Genomic DNA, 24675 nt, shown 5'->3' on the forward strand with positions numbered 1-24675 from the left:
TATCCATGTTGTCACAAGTGGCAAGACTGCATTTTTTATGGCTGAGTAATATTCCTGTATGTGTGTATATGCCCACGTGTGTGTGTTACACCTTCTTTATTCATCTATTGATGGACATTTAGGTTGCCTCCATATCTTGGCTACTGTAAATAATGCTGTGATGAACATAGGGGTGCATAAATATTTTTGATTTAGTGTTTTCATTTTCTTTAGGTAAATACCCAGTAGTAAAAGTATTGGATCATATGTAGTTCTATTTTTAATTTGGGGGGGGGAATTTCTATACTCTTCTCCACAGTGACTGTGCCAATTTACATTCCCATCAATGCATGAGTGTTTCCTTTTCTCCACATCCTCACCAACACTTGCTATTTCTTGGCTTTTTGATACTAATCATTCTGACTTGTGTAAGGTAATATTTCATTGTGATTATGATTTGTGTTTCCCCAGTGATGAGTGATATCGAGTGTTTTCATGTGTCTGTTGACCATCTGTACTTCCTCTTTGGAAAGATATCTACTCAGGTCCTCTGCCCATTTTAAAATCAGGTTATTTATGTATTTATTTTTTGGTGTGGAGTTGTATAATTCTTTATATATTTGGGGTATTACCCCTCATCAGATATATGATTTGCAAATATTTTCTCCCATTCAAGAGGTTACTTTTTTGTTTTGCCAATGGTTTCCTTCACTGTACAAAAGCTTTTTATTTTGGTGTAGTCCAATAGTCTGTTTTTGCTTTTGTTTTGTTGCTTGAAGAAACATATCTAGAAAAGTATTGCTAAGGTTTATGTCCAAGAAATTATGTCTTGTTTTAGGAGTTTTTATGGCTGCAGGTCTCATATTTAGGTCTTTAATCCATTTTTTAGTTTATTTTTGTGTATCATGTAAGAAAGTAACCCAGTTTTTAAAAAAAGAAAAGTGGCCTAGTTTTATCCTTTTCTATGTAGTTGTCCAGTTTTAGCAACACCATTTATTGAAGAGACTGTTGTATATTCTTGCGTCCTTTCTTATAGATTAACAAAGGAACAAAGGAACAAAAATTCTTGCCTCCTTGGCTATAGATTAGTTGGCCATATAAGCATGGGTTTACTTTTGGGATCTCAATTCTGTTCTATGATCTATGTTCTATTTTATGCCAGTACCATAATGTTTTGACTACTATAGCTTTGTAGTATATCTTGAAATCTGGGATTGTAGTAATCTATAGTCTTGTTCTTCTTTCTCAAGATTTCTTAGGCTATGTCTCAATAAGCATGTAGGCACTGAAATTTAAAATACAGTACCACTTACAACTGCTCAAGAAAAGAGAAATACCGTGATATAAATCTCCCAAAATATGTACAGGACTTATCTTCTATATACAATGGACATAACTGAATTGTTTTTGTATTCTTGGAATATCAATACTATAGTGATGCATAACATTTTGGTGTTTGCAAGTTGTCAGGAATGTGAGGGTCAGGGAGGGAGGTGGTCACTTTTTTTATCATTAGTTTGGATACCATTAGTTTATTATAAAAGAGAGACATGAAAATTATTTACATGATGCAAGATTTCACAACTTCACTGGAATGGGCAGCTTCACTTCATGCCGTTTTAAGAATGATTTTAGTCCACATACTTTCCGAGAATGTCACCATCTCTAAATAAGAAATAATCTTTGTCATCTAGGACTACTTTGGTGCCTCCATATTCTGGGAGAAGAACTTTATTTCCAACTTTCACACTAACTGGTTGAATCTCTCCACCCTTTCCTTTGGAACCCGATCCAACAGCCACTACTGTTGCTTGCAACACTTTCCCTTGAGATTTTTCTGGTAGCATGATACCTCCTTTGGTTACAGTTTCAGCTGCACTCCTTTCGACTAAAACCCAGTCAAAGAGGGGAAGAAACTTCCTAAATGCCTGCCCTGCCGTGCCTCCGGCCGCGGCTGTCCCAGCCGCTCTGGAGCCGCCGCTGCCGCCAGGAGACCCGCAGTCCCTTTTTTTGGTTTTCAGTTCAGACACCTCACAGCCCCAGGCAGGGATAGAATAGGGTAGCCTGCATTTTCCTTCCAGCCTCTGATGCTCAGGTGTCAGCCAAGTATAGCAGAACCGGAAGGGAAGGGGAAAGGGGATTGGGCCTGTGACAGCAGGAGCAGCGAGGCTTAGCTCTTCAGCTTCAAGTGCAGGGGAGAGATGACCCAGAAATGCCCAGCATGGATGCTAGCAGAAGGTCATTGGCCATCCTGCACGATGGAGACCCCTCTGCTTCTCTCATCGTTGTCAGAGCGCTGAACCAGGGGATTCAGGACAGCTTAAACCTGTGAACTTTGAACACAATAAGTTTATTTAAACCTAGCTGTAGAATCTGAGACCATAACCATTAGCCTCATCTAGAAGTTGGCAATTATAATAGTCCCTGCCTCAGAGTTAATGTGAGGATTAAGTAACAAATATAGCTGATCTTGAATATTTCCACATATTATAATCCTTTGTCTGCTACCCTGGGGAACTACCGATGTTTGTATGCACATAATGGCATCATCTGTACCCTGAGAAAATGACTTATTCCCAGAAACTAGCCCACAGCTTATCATGCCATAGCTCTCAGGATATTCCTAAAAGTTCCTTAATGCCTACAGTTTCAGCTGTACTACACAGCCTCTCAGACTTTGCTGTTCATGCAAATCATGTGGGTATTTTGTTAAAATGTCCTCACTATTCAAAGTATGGTCCATGGACCAGGAGTACTGGCATCACATGGGAATTTGTTAGAAATGTAGAATCTCAGGATCCAGCTTGACCTGTTGAAGCAGAATCCGTCTCTACCTAGCTCCACAGGTGATTTGTATGCATGTTAAAGCCTGAGAAGCCCTGGCTCAGAGAGGACTGCTAGGAAACATGCTCTGGTCAGGGTTTTAGAGGCTACAGCTATGAAAGGGCAACAAGAGGAATCCTTATTAATGATAGAACTGTTCTGTGTTTTGTCTGTATCAATATTAACAATCCAGTTATGATATTGTACTATAGATTTGCAAGATGTTACCATTGGGTTAAGCACATAAAGTGTATATGAGATATTGCTGTATTATTTTTATAACTATACATGAATACACAATTACCTCAAAATAAAGATTGTTTAATACAAATTTTAAAAATACATACATGTGTAAACCTCATGTTCCCACCTTTAGTTCTAGCATGACCTTGAATGTCTTCAGAATGCCTGGGGATTACAGAAACATGCTGTTTCAGAAACTGGTATCAGTGCACTTCACAGAAATGGAATGGGAGCTTTGACCTAGGCTGCAAGTTTATTCTCACACTTTTTACAGGATGTTTTGATGGATTGTGCTTGGGGTATGAGAGAAAGAAAGCAGTTCATGTTTGGTACCTGAGCAACTGGTTCAACAGTAGGGCTGTTTCCTGAAGACTAGGGAAAAGCAAAAAGACAAATATCTAATGTGATGTCAGGTGTTGATATGTGTTAAGGAGAAACTAAAGGAGAGTCCCAAGCTGGATTGTGGCAAAGTGGGATTGGGGAGGTGAATTCAGATAAGATGCCCGTAGGGGTAAAGAGGTATTAATGGATGCTCTATGTAAAAGAGGTTTCTATGAGAAAAAAATTGGAAAACAGTCAAATATCCATTCATCTTTTGATGGACACAATTTTTTAATAAATTTATTTTTTATTGGTGTTCAATTTGCCAACATATGGAATAACACCCAGTGCTCATCCCATCAAGTGCCCCCCTCAGTGCCCGTCACCCAGTCACCCCCACCCCCGCCCTCCTCCCCTTCCACCACCCCTAGTTAGTTTCCCAGAGTTAGGAGTCTCTCATGTTCTATCTCCCTTTCTGATATTTCCCACTCATTTTTTCTCCTTTCCCCTTTATTCCCTTTCTCTATTTTTTATATTCCCCAAATGAATGAGACCATAAAATGTTTGTCCTTCTCTGATTGACTTATTTCACTCAGCATAATACCCTCCAGTTCCATCCACGTTGAAGCAAATGGTGGGTATTTGTCACTTCTAATGGCTGAGTAATATTCCATTGTATACATAAACCACATCTTCTTTATCCATTCATCTTTCGATGGACACCGAGGCTCCTTCCACAGTTTGGCTGTTGTGGACATTGCTGCTATATACATTGGGGTACAGGTGTCCTGCCATTTCACTGCATTTGTATCTTTGGGGTAAATCCCCAGCAGTGCAATTGCTGGGTCATAGGGCAGATCTATTTTTAACTCTTTGAGGAACCTCCACACAGTTTCCAGAGTGGCTGCACCAGTTCACAGTCCCACCATCAGTGCAAGAGAGTTCCCCTTTCTCCACATCCTCTCCAACATTTGTTGTTTCCTGTCTTATTTTTCACCATTCTCGCTAGTGTGAGGTTGTATCTCATTGTGGTTTTGATTTGTATTTCCCTGATGGCAAGTGATGCAGAACATTTTCTCATGTGCTTGTTAGCAATAGCCAAACTTTGGAAGGGGCCTCAGTGTCCATCAAAAGATAAATGTATAAAGAAGATGTGGTATATATATACAATAGAATATTACTCAGCCATTAGAAATGACGAATACCCACCATTTGCTTCAATGTGGATGGAACTGGAGGGTATTATGCTGAGTGAAGTAAGTCAATTGGAGAAGGACAAACATTATATGGTTTCATTCATATGGAGAATATAAAAAATAGAAGAGATTAAAGGGGAAAGGAGAGAAAATGAGTGGGAAATACCAGAGAGGGTGATGGAACATGAGAGACTCCTAACTCTGAGAACAAAGGGTAATGGAGGGGGAGGTAGGCAGGGGGATGGGGTGACTGGGTGACAGGCACTGAGGAGGGCACTTGAAGGGATGAACACTGGGTATTATACTATATGTTGGCAAACTGAACTCCAACAAAAAAATATATACAAAAAAAAAAAAAAGAGGAAACTAATAAAATTAGTTACTGCAGGATTTTCAGATCCATGACTAGACTAATGGCACCATGAATCCAAGAGGGGGCACATAATCTGAATGAAAAGGCCATGCTCCTGTGGTTGTGTGTCCCTTCTGGGAACAGGAAGGCTGCCATAGATTGAAGAATGCTGTTGCTGTGCGGTAGGGAAACTGAAGGAACTCCATTTTTAGAAAGGCTCTCTCTCTGTCGTTTCTACGCTAGGCCCCACTCGTGTTCTATATTTCACCTTGCATCTGAATAAACCAAAGAAACTATGTTCCTACTTCAAAAGCAAAGCAAGAAAGCTAAATCATTTTCTAAGTTTCTTGGAGGACCCCAAACACCTGGTAACATCTAAAAACTAGATCCCAAACATGTTCCAGGACATTCAAAGAAATTTCAGCTGGAAATGTCATCAATACCCACTTCCTTCAATGATTTATAAAATAACACCTGTTGTTTACCTGTCACTTGCCCTTGATCAGAACCTACCCTGGATTCCTGAATGAACATGTATCCTGGACCCCTTTCCAATATAAATTCCTAGCCCTAAGCAACAAAGAGACTTACACTCTCTTCCTTTCCAAGTCTCCCAATCACCTGCTATACTGTATCACTTACACGATTTAATAAACCCTACTTTCACTTCTTCCTGGCTCAAGTTTGATTTCTATCCTGAGTGAAGTCAAGGACCCTCTTTGCTGGTCCTGTGTGTCCCCTTTGGGTCCTTGGATCAGATCTGCCTATGTCACTTGTTCTAAGGTCTCTGAACCAGGGCACGGGAACCCCTGTATGATCCTTCATGGCCTTCATCGTCTCTTTGGTCTTTTCCTTTCCTGCACAGATGTGGCACCATCTGCCAGCTGGAATCCTGAAAGTAATAAAGGAAATTTTCAAGTTTTAATGTTTGTGGGCCCTGCCCCTGGGCTCCCAGGGAAGCTAAACTTTTACTAAGGTCAGGATGTCTTCACCAAACTTCAAAGTATGAGCTCTTTTCCGCTCTGAGCACACATCCTACATCTCATACATCTCTTCATTAGCCAATAACCTAAAAGAAATGTTCCAAGCTAAAGATAAGAGTAAAAATCTCCCTAAATTCTGTTCCCACACTTCCAAAGCTTGCAACCTTGCACATACTAAAAACAAAAGATAAAGTTTGTAATTGTCTGAAAGGTCCTTCATCATGATGATTTGTAACTCTTGATGTAACAAAAAAAAAAAAACACAAAAAAACCCAACCCCATATATAAACGGGATTAAACATCCCTTCTCTGGAGCATTCTCTGTGAAATTTGTGTATTTCTGGCCACTGTCCTCACTTGAGCTTGTGATCTTATAAAACTATCTTCCTTTATTTTTAGAAATCTAAATGGAGTGTTCATTTTGCATGGACAAGAGCACTCCTTGCTGTGGATTTGAAAGGGGCTGTGAGAGCAGAGGCCCAGAGGCCCACCCTGGAGGGTGAAGCTGCAGAGCCTAGGTATCCACCAAATACGTTCATTTCTGTTTTCCTCTTTCCAAAATGTGATTGAGAACATTCTCATTTAACACACCCTCTGATGCTCTTGAACTTAGGAAAAGCCTTCACTTTCATCATCCCCTGCTGAGAATGACCTGAACTGTGTGCTTCCCTTGGCTGCTGAGCAGTGAGGGCAAAGGCTAGTGCCTTCCCCTAACTACACCTTCCCTCTGCTGCTTTTTAACTTTTAATTTTGAAATGTTTGAACATACAAAGTAAAATACAATGAACCCTAGTATTCCTATCCACCACTGGCTTCAAAAATCACCAATTCCTGGTCATCTACTGTCACCTAAATTCCCATCTATTCCTCTCAACTTCCCACATAATTTTGAAGCCAATTGCAGACATAATTTCACCCACAAATATTTAAGTTTTTTTTCTTTTAATTTTTATTTATGATAGTCACAGAGAGAGAGAGAGAGAGAGAGAGGGAGGCAGAGACACAGGCAGAGGGAGAAGCAGGCTCCATGCACCGGGAGCCTGACGTGGGATTCGATCCCGGGTCTCCAGGATTGCGCCCTGGGCCAAAGGCAGGCGCTAAACCGCTGCGCCACCCAGGGATCCCCTATTTAAGTTTTTATCTCTAAAAGTATTATCTCTAAAGATATGATATAATGTGATAGTAACCATAAATGTCTCTTTAAAAAAATTAGTAATACCTACTTTCTAGCTTCAGATATCCAGTTATTATTCTGATTTCTACAACTGTCTTTGGTCTGTGTGCATAATCAGCATGCAAATAATTTCCAAATTTATAATAAATTGTAATTAGTTGATTTATCTCTTAAGTATCTCTTACTCTGTTAGTTTTCTCTCCTTTTATTTTTCCTTGCAATTTTTTTGTGAAAGAAAATGACATTTTTTCTGGTAGTTTCTCAGGCTGTATGTTGCTGGCTAAATCACTTTCAACATGTTTCTCTGTCCCTATACTTCCTGAAAATTGGTAACTTGGTCTAGAGCCTTGATAAGACTCAGGGTTTTTGTTGTTGTTGTTGTTGTTTGGTTGTTTTTTGTTGGTTTATTTTGTGTTTTGTTTTTGTTGGGCCTACATCCGTCCATTTATTAGCAATGGCAAAGACATCCTATTAGCTAGGAAGCAATGGAAGGTTATTCAGATCAGAAGGCTATCTGCAGAAGGGAGGAGGGAGAAGGGACAAAAGCAGGGAAAGAATGTATCTGTTTTGCAGAATAAGAAGCTCCCATCAAGGAGACATATAACCAGGTGTTCCAACTGATACACCCTTACTTGAGCCAGTTTGGAGCTGAGAACCTGGGCAGAAGGCTCCTTTAGGAACCTATCATACTAAGATCTTCTATGGGTAGGGTTTTCTGCTATTTTTTGAACATACAGTGTATATATTAGCATGCTGACATGCTAAGTTTGCACAGTGAATCAAAGTGCCTAAGTAACAAAATACTTAAAATAATGTATCAAAAGGCAGGAAACAACAAATGTTGGAGAGGATGCGGAGAAAAGGGAACCCTCTTACACTGTTGGTGGGAATGTGAACTGGTGCAGCCACTCTGGAAAACTGTGTGGAGGTTCCTCAAAGAGTTAAAAATAGACCTGCCCTACGACCCAGCAATTGCACTGTTGGGGATTTACCCCAAAGATTCAGATGCAATGAAACGTCGGGACACCTGCACCCCGATGTTTCTATCAGCAATGGCCACAATAGCCAAACTGTGGAAGGAGCCTCGGTGTCCATCGAAAGATGAATGGATAAAGAAGATGTGGTTTATGTATACAATGGAATATTACTCAGCAATTAGAAACGACAAATACCCACCATTTGCTTCAACGTGGATGGAACTGGAGGGTATTATGCTGAGTGAAATAAGTCAGTCGGAGAAGGACAAACAGTGTATGTTCTCATTCATCTGGGGAATATGAATAATAGTGAAAGGGAATATAAAGGAAGGGAGAAGAAATGTTGGGAAATATCAGGAAGGGAGACAGAACATAAAGACTCCTAACTCGGGGAAACGAACTAGGGGTGGTGGAGGGGGAGGAGGGTGGGTGTTGGAGGGGAATGGGTGACGGGCACTGAGGTGGACACTTGACGGGATGAGCACTGGGTGTTTTTCTGTATGTTGGTAAATTGAACACCAATAAAAATTAATTAAAAAAAAAATAATGTATCAAGCACCATGCTCCCCCCCCCCCCCCGCCCCAGCACATTGAATAAAAGCTCCCTGCCCTAACCCCAAAGGGAAACAGTGCTTTCAGAACCATCTCCCTGTTTCCTTACTTGTGGCAAGCAATAAAAGTTTTTGCTCAAACTAAGAACTGTGGGCTGGTCTACTGGCTGAAGCACCCCAAGCAGCAGACACTGTTTAGTGACAATCCTAACCTCATCCTGACCCCACTGATCATTAGGAAAACATTTCTAAAAGAAACTTCTGGTTAAGTATCTGGTTATACTAATGTACAGGATAAATGCTTGATTTTTTTCTCCCTTTACTTACTGGTTTTCTAAAGAATGACATGGCACCAAAATGAGGTGTCAGGTATTTTTTTTAGTGCCATTATAAATTGGTGAATTTAAACATATTAGATGTGTTTTAGTCCACTGCACTTATAATTCTTGCTAAAGCACAAATCAGTTGGCCCAAAGGGAGCCGCTTCCGGCAGATCCTCATTCCTCTCGCCTGTACCAGGCACTCATGTTTCTGGGAGACCCCTGGTTTCTTTGTGCACAGAATGGAATTTATATAGTCATTCTCATGTACAACCCTTTCACTTCTCCATTCCTGTTTATGATTTCCTTTTTTTACTTTTTAAAAGATTTAATTTATTTATTCATGAGAGACAGAGAGAGAGAGAGAGAGAGAGAGAGAGAAGCAGAGACACAGGCAGAGGGAGAAGCAGGCTCCATGCAGGGAGCCTGACATGGGACTCGATCCTGGGTCTCCAGGATCAGGCCCTGGGCTAAAGGTGGCATCAGTAAACCGCTGAGCCACCCAGGCTGCCCCTCTTTTTTTATTTTTTAAAGATTTTATTTATTTGAGGGAGAGAGAGAACATGAGTGGGGTTGGGTGGGGTGGGGGAGAAGGAAAAGCAGACTTACCACTGATCAGGGAGCCCAACTTGCCGCTGGGATCATGACCAAGCAGAAGGCAGCTGCTTTTTAACCAAATGAGCCATCCAGGTGCCCCTAAAGAACATTTTAAACATTACTGGAATAAGTACAGGACCTTACAAGTTATTTACTTTGAAAGGAAATGTACATTTGGATAGAGGAGTTGGGTAACTTTTTTTAAAGACGATAAAAACATAACTACTATAAACCAACCATAATCAAAAGCCACAGTAAAAAGCAAAAATGACTTACAGGTATTTCATTACCCTCACACCTTGCATTAGTTGCCTATGTTAAGGGACATCTAACATTATTTTAACGTCACGATCTAACATCTTAATCTCTTGGCTTAATTTCACTTTTCTAGCCGACATAGAAAAATGTACAACTCATATCAATGCCAGAAGGCATCCTATTTTCCTGGTAGCCTAAATTATTAATAAATAGGTCAAGGAAATAAAACTAGCATCAACCCTTTCCTGTAGCTTGACTACTTCTTACGTCAATGCATGCATACTATTGACCCTAAAGTCAGTTTCCTACAGGGTGTAGTGTTTTGAAAGCTAATTTGCCCCTATCTGTAGGGAAGCAGATGGTGCAGTGACTATAAACATTGTCTGGGAGACAAGGGACAGGGTTTTCAGTCCTAATACTGCCACAAGGCACCTTTCCTTATCTCTCCCTGACTTTGCAAGCAAAGGAAGGGCTAGAATTAGGACTTGCAATATCCCTTCCATTTCAGGATTCAGTGCTAAAGTGCTCCTTTCAATGTGAGAGGCAGGGGTCTGTAATTAGAAATCTAGACAAACATTTTCCACCAGGGTTTGTAGGACTCTTGAGCAATCTCCTTTTCATCTGTCTTGATGGCTACACTGGACAAGTTGCTAGGAGAAGACCCAGTATAAGTATGAGGCCAGAGCTTCCACTGTCTCTTCAGATTCATTGTTAAACCCTCCCTGGGTCATTCTTTGAGAAAGATGAAAAGAAGATACTGAGTACTGAGAGAGTCCTTGCTCAATTCAGGTGTAAGAGAACCAATCCAAAGATCAAACAGAATTTCCTTGGCATGTCCTCTGCGATGATAAAATCCCATTTAAGGTAAGCATTGTCACTCCCCTTGCAACGGATGAGGTAAACCAGGCTTTCAAATGTTAGGGAACTTGAGTAGGGCCCTGGCGTCTCTTCAAGCATGGTGCCCTTTCTGATGTTGTGCAACTGTCTCCCATAGGTGGGGTCTTTCTTGTGGAATCATACCTCCTGCAGTCAGTTTCTTCGCAAGGTCAAGATTCTCAGAGCCTTCAGTGTCACCACAGATAGGGAGCTACTCCAATATACCAAAGAGTCAATGTCTCTTGAGTGTGTTCAAGTGTGTCTAGGTCCTTGTCCACATGACAGATTCCTATCCCACAGGTGTGCCCCAGCCTGCAGGACATAATCTGGTCACCCTCTTCTTCATTCCAAACACTGTTCTCTGAGAATGAAGCCTGAAATCTTATGCAGCTCTCTTTGTGGTCAATTCATATCTTCAATTTATTAAATGATAAGATACTTGATGCTTTTTTTTTTATCCTGTGCTGCAGATCCACAGCCTGTTTTCTTTGAAAGTTCTATCTGAGCCACCTGAAGGAAGGCTGGGCTATTCACACCATCAGCATTCATCTCTGAAAAGTAGACTCAGTTCTGGTCTGTTGGTATCTTTTGCAGGAGTTGGTATCTTTCTGATGAGTTGATGGTAGACGAGTTCGGAAATGTTCAAGCACAGCTTTTATCAGACAGCTACGAGTAAACATGAAATTCTCGGCAGGAAGGGAGTCCACTAAGAGGTCACAGACTGATGGGTCTCCTGATGGGTCTTCCTGCAGGTGTTCAAGTGTTGGTCATCCACTGAGTCATCCAAAAAAGGCTCCACAGCTCCCAGGTACTTAGTGCTGTTCTAGATACTTGCTCTGTGCTTCTGACCAAAGGGTCCCACGCCAGCTTCCAGGGTTTCCATTAATCGGCTTGAGCGCTCACCGACTTCAGAGACACACGTTCTTTGCTAGATCTCCGCCTTACTCCTAAAGGATACAACTCAGGAACAGCCAGCTGGACAAGACCCGCAGGACCAAGTGTGGGGGAAAGGGCAGGGGCTTCCACGGTCTCTCCAGGTGCTCCTCTCTCCCCACGTGGTCACCATCTACGTTACCATTCCTGACAGTATTACAGCCGTCCTCCGTTTTAGGTTTAGCTGTAAGACATCTTAAGCTAGAGCTCGCCGCAGGAACCTAGGCTCTCTGGGTCAAAGGGCAGCGGGGCGGCCAGAACCAGTGAGACAGGGTCCGCCTGGCCTCCTAGAGCGGAATCGGAACCGCACTGGGGGGCCTCACGAGCGCTGCTCCGCCGCAGCCCCCCTGCCTCAGTTCCGCGTGCGCCAAACCCGGGCCAAGGACCACCGCGCAGGGGCGGGAACATGCCTCCAGGTTGGGCGAGCCAGACGCAGGGCGGTGGAGGGCCGCGGGGGCGTGGCCGGAAGGCGTGCTCTGCCCGGGGGGCGGGGCGGTGGAGGGCCGCGGGGCGTGGCCGGAAGGCGTGCTCTGCCCCGCCCTCTCCGCGCCTCTGCTCAGCGTCCTGAAGGTCACAGCTGTGGTCTCCTCGGCGCCCAAGTCGGAGGAAACTTCACACGTGGCGCGATGAAATGTTGGTTTATTTTACCATCTGGAAAGTGGAAGAGTCGTTTGAAGGGGGCCGGGGAGGGGGCTCCTGGGTGGCTTGGTGGTTGAGCGTCTGCCTTCCCTCAGGTCCCGATCCAGGGATCCCGGGATCCTGGGATCAAGTCCCCCATCGGGCTCCCCACAAGGAGCCTGCTTCCCCCTCTGCCTCTCCTGTGTGTCTATCATGAATAAATAAAACCTTTAAAAATAAATAAGGGAAGGGGATCCCTGGGTGGCGCAGCGGTTTGGCACCTGCCTTTGGCCCAGGGCGCGATCCTGGAGACCCGGGATCGAATCCCACGTCGGGCTCCCGGTGCATGGAGCCTGCTTCTCCCTCTGCCATGTCTCTGCCTCTCTCTCTGTGACTATCATAAATGAATAAAAATTAAAAAAATAAAAAATAAAAATAAATAAATAAGGGAGGGAGGTACAAGGCAGAAGAGATGATTGAACTCTCCCTTGGGTGGCGCTTGCAGCCCCCGACCGCCCCTGCATTCGCGGGACAGAGCGTTCAAGCCGCTGTCTGCCGAGGTCACTCCGCCGCGCACCTCCGCCTAGGGCCTGAGTCTCCCCCCCTGAAGGTGTGCTTCTACGCGACGGAAGCCGACTGAGTCCCCTCGTATAGAAGTTCCGGAGGCTCAGTTGACGCGATTAAGCTTTTCTGTGTATTCCACTGTGTAAGATTTGAATAAAATTTCATGCCGTTTTCTCCTAGGAGTCTGTCCTTTGTGAGTTAACTTCACATGCTCCCAGGCGCTAAATCTTAAGAGCACAAAGGGAAAGGTTTTTCCTCCTTCACACGTGTGGTTCATAGTTACCAACTCAAAGTGAGTCCTAAATTCCTTTTAAGCTCACAGGCCAAATCCATATCCCATTAGAATGCTAGAGCGCTCCCTACTCTCTGCAAAGTCTGTGGTTGTGTTTCCATGGAAAACGGGTCTGTTCTCCCAAACTTATTTCTTTGGCTTTCACATTTCCACCTACATTTTTATCTTTGCGTCAATGAGGAATCAGGCTTACCTGATGTATTAGAGTTCTCCAGAGAACCAGAACCAATAGGGGGAGAAAGAGTTAAGAAACTGGTTCATGCCTTCCCCTAAGATCAGGAACAAGACAGGGATGTCCACTCTCACCACTGCTATTCAACATAGTACTGGAAGTCCTAGCCTCAGCAATCAGACAACAAAAAGACATTAAAGGCATCCAGATTGGCAAAGAAGAAGTCACACTCTCCCCCTTCGCTGATGACATGATACTCTACATAGAAAACCCAAAAGCCTCCACCCCAAGATTGCTAGAACTCATACAGCAATTTGGTAGTGTGGCAGGATACAAAATCAATGCCCAGAAATCAATGGCATTTCTATACACTAACAATGAGACTGAAGAAAGAGAAATTAAGGAGTCAATCCCATTTACAATTGCACCCAAAAGCATTAGACACCTAGGAATAAACCTAACCAAAGAGGTAAAGGACCTATACCCTAAAAACTATAGAACACTTCTGAAAGAAATTGAGGAAGACACAAAGAGATGGAAAAATATTCCATGCTCATGGATTGACAGAATTAATATTATGAAAATGTCAATGTTACCCAGGGCAATTTACACGTTTAATGCAATCCCTATCAAAATACCATGGACTTTCTTCAGAGAGTGAGAACAAATTATTTTAAGATTTGTGTGGAATCAGAAAAGACCCCGAATAGCCAGGGGAATTTTAAAAAAGAAAACCATAGCTGGGGGCATCACAATGCCAGATTTCAGGTTGTACTACAAAGCTGTGGTCATCAAGACACTGTGGTACTGGCACAAAAACAGACACATAGATCAATGGAACAGAATAGAGAACCCAGAAGTGGACCCTCAACTTTATGGTCAACTAATATTCGATAAAGGAGGAAAGACTATCCATTGGAAGAAAGACAGTCTCTTCAATAAATGGTGCTGGGAAAATTGGACATCCACATGCAGAAGAATGAAACTGGACCACTCTCTTGCACCATACACAAAGATAAACTCAAAATGGATGAGACATCTAAATGTGAGACAAGATTCCATCAAAATCCTAGAGGAGAACACAGGCAACACCCTTTTTGAACTCAGCCACAGTAACTTCTTGCAAGATACATCCACAAAGGCAAAAGAAACAAAAGCAAAAATGAACTATTGGGACTTCATCAAGATAAGAAGCTTTTGCACAGCAAAGGACACAGTCAACAAAACTCAAAGACAACCTACAGAATGGGAGAAGATATTTGCAAATGACGTATCAGATAAAGGGCTAGTTTCCAAGATCTATAAAGAACTTATTAAACTCAACACCAAAGAAACAAACAATCCCATCATGAAATGGGCAAAAGACATGAACAGAAATCTCACAGAGGAAGACATGGACATGGACAACATGCACATGAGAAAATGCTCTGCATCACTTGCCATCAGGGAAATACAAATCAAAACCACAATGAGATACCACCTGACACCAGTGAGAATGGGGAAAATTAACAAGGCAGGAAACCACAAATGTTGGAGAGGATGCGGAGAAAAGGGAACCCTCTTACACTGTTGGTGGGAATGTGAACTGGTGCAGCCACTCTGGCAAACTGTGTGGAGGTTCCTCAAAGAGTTAAAAATAGACCTGCCCTATGACCCAGCAATTGCACTGTTGGGGATTTACCCCAAAGATTCAGATGCAATGAAATGCCGGGACACCTGCACCCCGATGTTTCTAGCAGCAATGGCCACAATAGCCAAACTGTGGAAGGAGCCTCGGTGTCCATCGAAAGATGAATGGATAAAGAAGATGTGGTTTATGTATACAATGGAATATTACTCAGCCATTAGAAACGACAAATACCCACCATTTGTTTCAATGTGGATGGAACTGGAGGGTATTATGCTGATTGAAATGAGTCAATCGGAGAAGGACAAACATTGTATGTTCTCATTCATTTGGGGAATATAAATAATAGTAAAAGGGAATATAAGGGAAGGGAGAAGAAATGTGTGGGAAATATCAGAAAGAGAGACAGAACATAGAGACTCCTAACTCTGGGAAACGAACTAGGGGTGATGGAAGGGGAGGAGGGAGGGGGTGGGGGTGAATGGGTGACGGGCACTGAGGGGGGCACTTGACGGGATGAGCAGTGGGTGTTATTCTGTATGTTGGCAAATTGAACACCAATAAAAAATAAATTTATTATTATTAAAAAAAGAAAGAAAGAAACTGGCTCATGCAATTATGGAAGCCAGGAAGTTCCAAGACCTATAGCACAAATCACCCTTGAGACCCAGAAAAACTACACTTTCAGTTCAATCCAAAATAGGGGAAAAGGCTAATGTCTTAATTTGAAGGCCATCAGGCATGAAGATTCTCTTTTTTATAGAGGGGTCCACCTTTTTGTTCGATTCAGACCTCAACTAATTGGATGAGTCCCACCCAAATCAGGAAGGATAATCTGCTTTACTCAGTCTACTAATTCAAATGTGAATCTCATCAATAAACACACGTTCATGTGATTAATGTTTGACCAAATATCTGGGCACACTGTGGCCTAGACAAATTTGATACAAAATTAACCATTACACCACACCCATCACCAGCAAGTTGTCTTTAGATCCTCCTGTTCACTGCTTTATGGTACAGGAAGACAGGAGGAGCTTTAGGCATCAAATGGATCTTGAGGCAGGAAAAAGAGAGAACAGGCAATATTAGCCAGCTCTCTAATGTGCTGGTTTTCTTTTTTTCTTTTTCTTTTTCTTTTTTTTTTTTTTTTTAATTTAAGAAAAACCATCCCTCACTACATCTGAAACGAATGATGGACTATAGGTTCAATCAATTCAATCAATTCAATCACATTTTATAGATAATTTCTTGGCCTATTTCTAAAACTTGATTCTCTTTATAATGCTTGAACTTTAATATTTTAATTCCCAGATAGCAGCCTTCTTTCTCCTGTTTCTGTGTCTCTTGGGGTTGGGTGAGGGTGTCTTGCTGTGGACCCTTTGCATGGTTGAATCAAAACTTCTCAAAGTGGAAGATGGGGGTCCTGGCACTGACCATCTGTCTTGGTGGCTCTGCGGATCCTCCCAGATCCCAGGGCAAATCACTCATTTCCAGAGCAGGTCCCTGCTTTGTTGCAGTCAGAAGACTCTCACCTCACCTACCATCTGGTTCTGGCAAATGGCCTGGATGTGCTTGCAGGTGATGCCTTTGCCACCTCTCTCCCCCTACCAGCCCATCTTTTGACCCAGTGCCCTGTCTTAGACTGGACCAGGGGCCATTTCTGTGGGATACAGATGAGACATTGCTGCTTTCATGATTCGGATATTTTATGGTGCTCCACACCTGCAGAATGAAATCCCAGGACCTGAAGTTTAGGACTTCCAACGAAAGATGGAGTCCAGCTGCAGTTCTTCCCGCCACCTTCTGCACAGTCTGTCTGATCTATCACCAAGGCCTGTATGTGGAGCTCTTCCTTCAAAACACAGACACACACAAACACACACATACACACGTCTAGTTCACCCCACCCTAGGTATGATCACTGCCTGGGCTGCTTTAGTTGTTGCTCCATCAAGGATAGTTGGTGTTAACTTTCTCCCTTGGGGAGGCTTTACTATTCACTTCTCTCAATTCCCCATGCTACCACTTCATTGTTGCACTTAGTAGTGTATATTGCAATCACTTATATGTCTAAAGCCTAGAATACTAGGAATTTTTGGTCTGTGTTAGTTTTAGGACTGCTGCAATAATTAATACTACTTAAACATGAAAATGGCAGACAGGTAAATGTCCATAACAGACTCTTCTCTAAATAATAATTTTTTTAAAGGGGAGGGGCAGAGGAAGAGACAGAATCTCTAGCAGACTCTTCACTGAGTATGAGGCCTAATACAGGGCTCAATCTCATGACCCTGAGATCATGACTGAGCTGAAACCAAGAGTCAGATGCTTAACCAACTAGACCACCCAGGTGCCCCTCTCAATAATAATTTATATGATAAAAAAAGTATTTCAAATCAATAGGGGATATAAACAATATGGCAATCAGCTCTTTGAAAGGGAGAGAAATTCATATTATAAAATGAATTCTATGAAGACCATTGTGGTTTTGAAATATGCTCATTAATTCTTTTATATTCTTCCTTTCAAGAGATTGAGCTTAAATCCCCTTTTCTTCAGGGTGGGCTGGACTTAGTGATTTGCTTATAACAAATAACATAGTGCAACTTCCAAGACTAGAACATAAAAAGCACCATGGCATCTGCCTGTTCTCTCTCTGATCACTTGCTGCCATGCCAGGAGGACACTCAAGAAGGTCCATAGAGAAATCCATGGTGAGGAACTGAGGCTGCCTGCAAACAGCCATGTGAGGAGCCATCTTGGTAGCAGATTCTCCATCCACAGCAGATCTCCATCCACACCTTCAAATGGATGCAGCCCCAGCCAACATCTTGACTGCAGTCTCATGAGAGAACTTGAGTCAGAACCACTCAGTTAAGACGCTTTCAAATCCTGACTCAAAGAAACTGTGAGATAATAAATGTTTGTGGTTTTAAGCCATCAAGTTTTGAGAAGTAGTATGTTAGACACCAACACAACTAATACAAAGATTAAACAGCAAAGTATTAAAAAAAATAAAATACAACATAAGTGGGCCTTGTGGGGGGGAAAGAACCCTCTAAAGACTAATGAAAGATTCCTGAGTACCTGAATGTAAGTGTCACCAGCCTGTGTAATAGATGGGGCCTCACTGACCACCGTGTTGGATGATGCCAGCTCAGGGTGCAAGAGTTCAGTATGGCGATAGGGCCTCTCTCTTTCTTCCTTGTTGATATTTCCTGACTGTGGCATGATTACTAGTGTCCACCAAATATCCACAAGCTCCTCCACTTCCCAAACACCTTTGTAGTTAGAATGGAGCTTTGTGACTTGGTTCTGGACCAAGAGACATGGGCCTTAGTGATATAAGGCAATTCTAGGCCTTCCCCTTGAAAATATCCCATAGGATCTTCTAGCTTTCTGTCCCCCTACAGTAACAACATTGAAGTCCACATGTTCCAGATGTTATAGCTGCAAGGTGGAGGAGGACAGTCTGGTTTGTGTAGAACTTTATGTGAGCAACAAAAATAGACCTTGCATTCAGCCCCTGAGATAAAGGGTTTGTTTGTTACTGCCACCTAGTCTAGCCCATCCTGATGAAACCATTGCCTCTTTCTAGTATCTGTAGTAGTACTTAGAGTACCTCTAGTTCTGTGCCTTTTTAGTATCTGTTTCTGGGTCATGGGGATATATTCCATATACTCCCCAGGGCCAGTCCAGGTTGTGTGTGTCTACACTGCTGTCCCCTCCAGCTTAGTTACAGTTCTTTGTATATATAGATTATCACCAGAGTTGTAGGGACTGTAGTGCTCACCACACAGGTACAGATATGGACCTGAGGCTTGCCCATGATTTTCTATAGCCAAGACCAGGCTACCATGTTTCATAAGACTTCAGTATTGGGAGAACAACCTGGCTATACTCAACACCCACAGACTCTGGGCAGTCCTAAGGGGTCCCAACAGGGTACCCCCTGATAGCTCCGGGCCTCCTCTGGACTCCAAGAAAACCAGATCCAGGGAGAAGAAGTCAACCTATGTCCCAGTATTAAGTCTCTCTTCCAAGTCTTTGGGTCTTGTCTCTTCCCCAGTGGATATAGGGGGATGATCCACTCTCCTCAGGACCCAATGTCTGCAGGAGTGTGACCACAGTAACAATGGTAGTTAATACTGAGATAGTGTTTATTGTATGACAGGCCTTGTCCTTTATATATAATACTTTATAGTATATATATATATATTATATATATATAGTGCTTTATATATACTACTCTAATTTTCACAATAACCCTATAAAGTAGGTACTGTTATTACCTGTTTTCCTCAAAAGGAAGCTGACATCCAGGGAAGTTAAGTACCAATTTTAAGGTTTACACAGCTACCTAGCCACATGAGAAACCCAGAGACCTACATTGATTTAAGAGAAATATCTTAGAGCAGATACCATTTTCCAAGAATTCACTCTCCAAATTAGGGAAATGAAGTACAGTTCCCTTGATTTTCAGCTTCCCCAAGGTCTTATATAACTGTGAATTAGTCCATGTATACTACAGGGAGTTCCTCTTTTTAAAAAACACTTCCCTCCCCCTGGAAAGTTGTCAGAGGCCTGCATGGCATCTCAGTGGCCTCCTCCTTGGTCTTGGTGCCCTGTGGACTGTGAATGAAAACCAGAGGAGAATGGCATCTCCAAGAGACCAGGCAGCTGGGCTTGGACCAGCAGTTGCCAAAAATGTTAAAGATTTATTTATTTACTTATTTTTTTTTAATTTTTATTTATTTATGATAGTCACATAGAGAGAGAGAGAGAGGCAGAGACATAGGCAGAGGGAGAACCAGGCTCCATGCACCAGGAGCCCGATGTGGGATTCGATCCTGGGTCTCCAGGATCGCGCCCTGGGCCAAAGACAAGCGCTAAACCGCTGCGCCACCCGGGGATCCCTATTTATTTACTTATTTACTTGCTTGTTTATTTGTCTGTTTGTTTTAGAGAGACAGAGGAGGGGTGTTGGAGGGGCAGAGGGAGAAGGAGAGAATCTCAAGCAGACTCTGAGCTGAGACTCCATCTTTCCACACTGAGATCATTACTGAACTGATAGCAAGAGTCAGCCACTTAACTGACTGAGCCACCCAGGCACCTTGAAAGATGTTTAAGATTCCAACTTAAGAACTTCCCGACTGTGTGTCCTTGGGCAATTGCCTACCTTCTCTGTTTCCTCAGTTTAGAATGGGGTTATATATACAGTGCCTTCATCATAGGGTTGTTAAGAAGCAATGTATCAATATATGGCAACCACTTCAAATAGAATCTGGCAGAAAGTAAGCACCATAACAATGCTCAGTATTGGGGCACCTGGGTGGTTCAGTTGGTTAAGCATCTGTCTTCAGCTCAGGTCATGATTCCAGGGTCCTGGGATCAAGCCCCATGTTGGGCTTCCTGCTGAGTGGAGAGCCTGTTTCTCCCTCTCCCTTTACTGCTCTCCCTGCTTGTGTGCTGTCAAATAAATAAATATTTTTTTTAAATTGCTCACTATTGTTAAGTATCATCATAGATGCCAGTTTCAGTCAGGACTTCAGGGAAAAAGATACATCCCCTTTTGCACAGGACCCAAAAATTAGAATGGTAGTTGGGCTGCTATTCCCTCTAGATCTTTTTCCAGGGATTGTGAGTGATCCTTATGAACCACTGATAATTCAAATATCTCCCAGTGCATTCCTGTCTTCTGGCAGCTCAACAGTGTACCGGTCACACACAGATTTTACATATCCCTTTAAATCTTCATGTGTGGGGGCACCTGGGTGGCTCAAGGGTTGAACATCTGCCTTCGGCTCAGGGTGTGACCCCGGGGTCCTGGGATTGAGTCCTGCTTCCGGCTCCCTACAGGGACCCCGCTTCTCCCTCTGCCTGTGTTCCTGCCTCTGTGTCTCTCATGAATAAATAAATAACACCTTAAAAAAATCTTCCATGTGTGAAAGGAACTCACTGACATTAAAAACATGAGCAACATTTAATGCAAATTCAAAAGATGAATTTCTTTGATACAGAATGTGTTCCTATGACAGACAAAAATTCCACAGAAGATGTTAAGACTGTGCTTGATCTAAGAAGGGAAGGTGGCTCCTGGGGATATCACTGTAATGGTAAGCAAATTAAACAATCAAATATGATTTTTTTCATTTGTATGCAAATTCAGGAAAAAATAAACCTGCTAAAACCCAATCCTGGGGACATGAGCGGGTAAAGCACTGTGTACTCATGGTTGGGGGCCTCATAAATTGGTATAATTCTTGTTGAGAGTAGTTAGCAGTCTGATTCGATTTGTTTTATTATGCTTAAATATATTTTTTTGAATAAATAGTACATTCTCATGGTTCAAAATGCAAGGAGTATAAAAAAAGGTAAGCACTAAAAATTCTCCTTCCCAACCTCCTCCAGCAACTCAGGTACCTCCCCACAGACATCCATGTTAGTGATTTCTGGTGTAAACTTGCAGGGATATTTTTATGAATGTATACAAATTGTATATGTCCTTTTCATCCTTTCTTACACAAAGTATAGCATATTATAATTTGGAATATTGATTTCTTTGCATCTTAGAGATTTTCCCACACCATTTCATAGAGACTCCTCCTTCTTTTTATGGCCAAATATTAGTCTATTGCATGGTGTTACAGGTTGCATCATTCCCCTCAAAATTTCATATTTGACCTTAGTGGGAAATAGTGTCACTGCAGTCACCATTATTTAAGATGAGGTCATTTTGGAGTGGGTTGGAATCCTAATCCAATATGACTGGTTTCCTTATAAAGGGGGAAAATTTGGACACAGACATGCAAACAGGGAGAATGCTCCATGGAGACGAAGGTGGAGATGGGACATTACATACCCAAGCCAAGGAACACCAAAGATTGCCAGCAAACCACTGTGAGCTGGGTGAGAAGCATGGAAGAGATTCTTCCTTGCAGCCCTGGGAGAAACCAGACCTCTTGACTCTGGTATTAGTCTTCTAGCCTCCAAAACTTTGAGACAATACATTTCCATTGGTTAAGCCACCAGTCAGTGGTGCTTTGTTTTGGCAGCCCTGGAAAACTGATACACATGGAATTATAATCATTTCTTTTTATCACTTCTTTAGTTCAGACTTTTAGAGATTTTTTCAATTGTTACTTCAAAAAATGTTGCAGTAAATAACATTTTCATACACCATATCATGGGTGTGTAAATACACCAGTGTGGTGAATTTCTAGAAAAGAATTAATGCAGCAAAGGCTGTGTGTGTGGTGATCCATATGGCCAAGTACCTCCTTGGAGGTTGAGAAAGTCTGCAGTCCCACCAGGGGCAAGGAGAGAGTCTTCCCCCTGCTCTTATGATGCAATTTGTTATCAAACTTTTGGATATTTGCCATCCTGATAAGAGAAAAATGGTATCTCTGTGCTTTGAGGTTTGCATTTTTTTATTATAAGTCATTTGAATATCTTTCTGTGAGCCTATTTTTCTATTGTGTTGTGGGTCTTCCTCATCAGTTTTGGAAGAGTTTTTTTGTGTATCAGGGGCATTCACTCTTTTTAAAAAGTTTATATTTTAATTCCAATTAGTTAACATATAGTGTTATATTATTTTCAGGTGTATAATTTAGTGACAACAATTCCATACACAGCTGGTGCTCATCATGAGACATGCACTCTTTAATCCCCATCATCCTCCCACCTCCATCCCTCTCCCCTCTGGTAACGATCAGTTTGTTTTCTTTAATTAATAGTCTGTTTCTTGATTTCTCTCTCTCTCTCTTTAATGTTTCCCACTTTGCTTGTTTGCTTTGTGCCTTAAATTCCACATATGAGTGAAATTATATGGTATTTGTCTTTCTCTGACTGACTTATTTTGCTTAGTATAATACTCTAGCTCCATCTGTGTCATTGCAAATGGCAAGCTTTCATTCTTTTTTTTATGGCTGAATTGCATTCCATATAAATGTATACACACACACACACACACACACACACACCATATCTTCTTTATGTACTCCTCAATTGATGGACACTTGAGCTGCTTCCATACCATGGCTATCATAAATAATGCTGCTATAAACTCAGGAGTGCATGTATCCCTTTGAATTAGTGTTCTCATATTCTTTGGGTAGTCAGTAGTACAATTGTTGGATCATAAGGTAGTTCTTTTTTTTTTTAAGATAGGGAGGGAGAGAATGAAAAGGGGAAGGGGAGAAGGAGAGGGAGAATCCCAAGCAGGCTCCATGCTTGCATCAGCAAGGAGCCCAATGCGGGATTTGATCTCATGACCCTAAGACCATGACCTAGGCTGAAAATAAGAGTCAGACACCCAACTGACTGAGCCACCCAAGTGCCCCAAGATCACTCTATTTTTAACTTTTTGAGGAACCTCCATCCTGTTTTCCACAATGGCTGCACCAGTTTCCATTCCCACCAACAGTGCAAGAGTGTTCCTTTTTCTTGACATGCTCACCAACACCTGTTGTTTCTTGTGTTGTTAATTTTTGCTATTTTGACAAGTGTAAGATGATATCTCATTGTAGTTTTTTGAATTTAAATTCAATTAGCCAACATATAGTACATAATTAGTTTCCAATATAGTGTTCAATAATTTATCAGTTGTGTATAATACCTAGTGCTCACCACATCACCTGCCCTACTTACTCATAATTTTGATTTACATTTACCTGATAAGGAGTGATGTTGAGCATCTTTTCATGTGGGTGTTGGTCATTTGTAGGTCTTCTCTGGAAAAATACATATTTATGTTTTCTGCTCATTTAAAAAATATATTTACTTAGAGAGAGAGAGAGAGAGAGAGAGCAGGGAGGGGCAGAGGAAGAGAGAGAATCCCCGCTGAGCATAAAGCCTGATGTAGGGCTCAATCTCATGACCCTAAGATCATGACTGGATGCTTAACAGACTTAGCCACGCAGGACCTCTCTTTCTTCTTTTTCTGGGACTCCCATAATATATGTTATAGCACTGATGCAGTCACTGAGGTCCCTAAGTCTATTCTCATATTGCATAATTCTTTTTTCTCACTTTTGTTCAACTTCATTTCTTTTCATTACTCTTTTCTACATCATTAATTCATTCCTCTGCTTCTTCCTGCCTGCTGTTCCTTCCAACAAGTGTGTTTTCACTTTGTTTATTGTGCCCTTTTATCTCTGCTTTGTTATTACTTATCTCTCTGTCTTGCACTTTCTTCTCAAGTCCAGTGAGTTCCTTATAATCATTGTTTTAAATTCTCCATCAGGCATGTTACTTATATTTGTTTCATTTAGATTTCTAGCTGTGGCCTTGTTCTGTTCTTTCATTTGGAAAAAATTTCTGTCTCCTCATTTTTGTTTCCTTGTCTGTCTGTTTATGTAGGCTAAGAAAGTCAGTTTGTCTTCTGCTCTTGAAAGTAATAACATTATGAAGAAGAGGTCCTGGAATGCAATGTCCTCTGTTCACCAGAACTTGGCACTTCATCAGAGTATCCTATGTGTGTTACTTACACCCTGTTGTTATGTGTGAATCACTTTTTCTTTCAGTACTATTGTCTGTGCTGTCTTCCTCTTGTGGGATGCGCTTACTTTCTATGGTATTAGTAGGACCAGGGTCTAACACACTGATTGAGACTAGCTCTGAGGAGGCCAGAGTTTTAGGGAGTATTTGGAGTGGGGCCAGAGTTTTAGCAAAATTTGAGTTGGGCTACTAGTTCTATGCCAGATCCCCCAAAGCACTACAGTGGGTGGGAACTGTGTGCCAAGGCAGCCATGTGCATGAAACTGGTTGTGGTGCACATCAATAGCTGGGCACAGTGCATGATGGTGGCTGGGGAGG

General features: G+C 42.1%; 2 protein-coding genes across 3 annotated transcripts in view; both read right to left on the reverse strand.

Moving 5' to 3' along the window:
• Window positions 1-24675, reverse strand: part of BTNL9 (butyrophilin like 9) — a 79898-nt gene that overhangs the window by 50126 nt on the left and 5097 nt on the right. For both annotated transcript variants that reach the window (XM_072728869.1, XM_072728875.1), the window contains one exon: window positions 9529-9615. The gene's annotated coding sequence lies outside the window, so the exon portion shown is untranslated. Of the gene's footprint in view, window positions 1-9528; window positions 9616-24675 lie in introns of those variants that run through there.
• Window positions 1492-18090, reverse strand: LOC112912213 (uncharacterized). Its single transcript, XM_072731924.1, has 2 exons — window positions 17947-18090; window positions 1492-2207 (listed from the first exon to the last, which is right to left on the reverse strand). The coding sequence occupies exons 1-2, from the start codon at window positions 18088-18090 to the stop codon at window positions 1611-1613; spliced, it is 741 nt and encodes a 246-aa protein (XP_072588025.1). The 3' UTR covers window positions 1492-1610.

Source organism: Vulpes vulpes, chromosome 12 (genome assembly GCF_048418805.1).
Source record: "Vulpes vulpes isolate BD-2025 chromosome 12, VulVul3, whole genome shotgun sequence".
NCBI lineage: Eukaryota > Metazoa > Chordata > Mammalia > Carnivora > Canidae > Vulpes > Vulpes vulpes.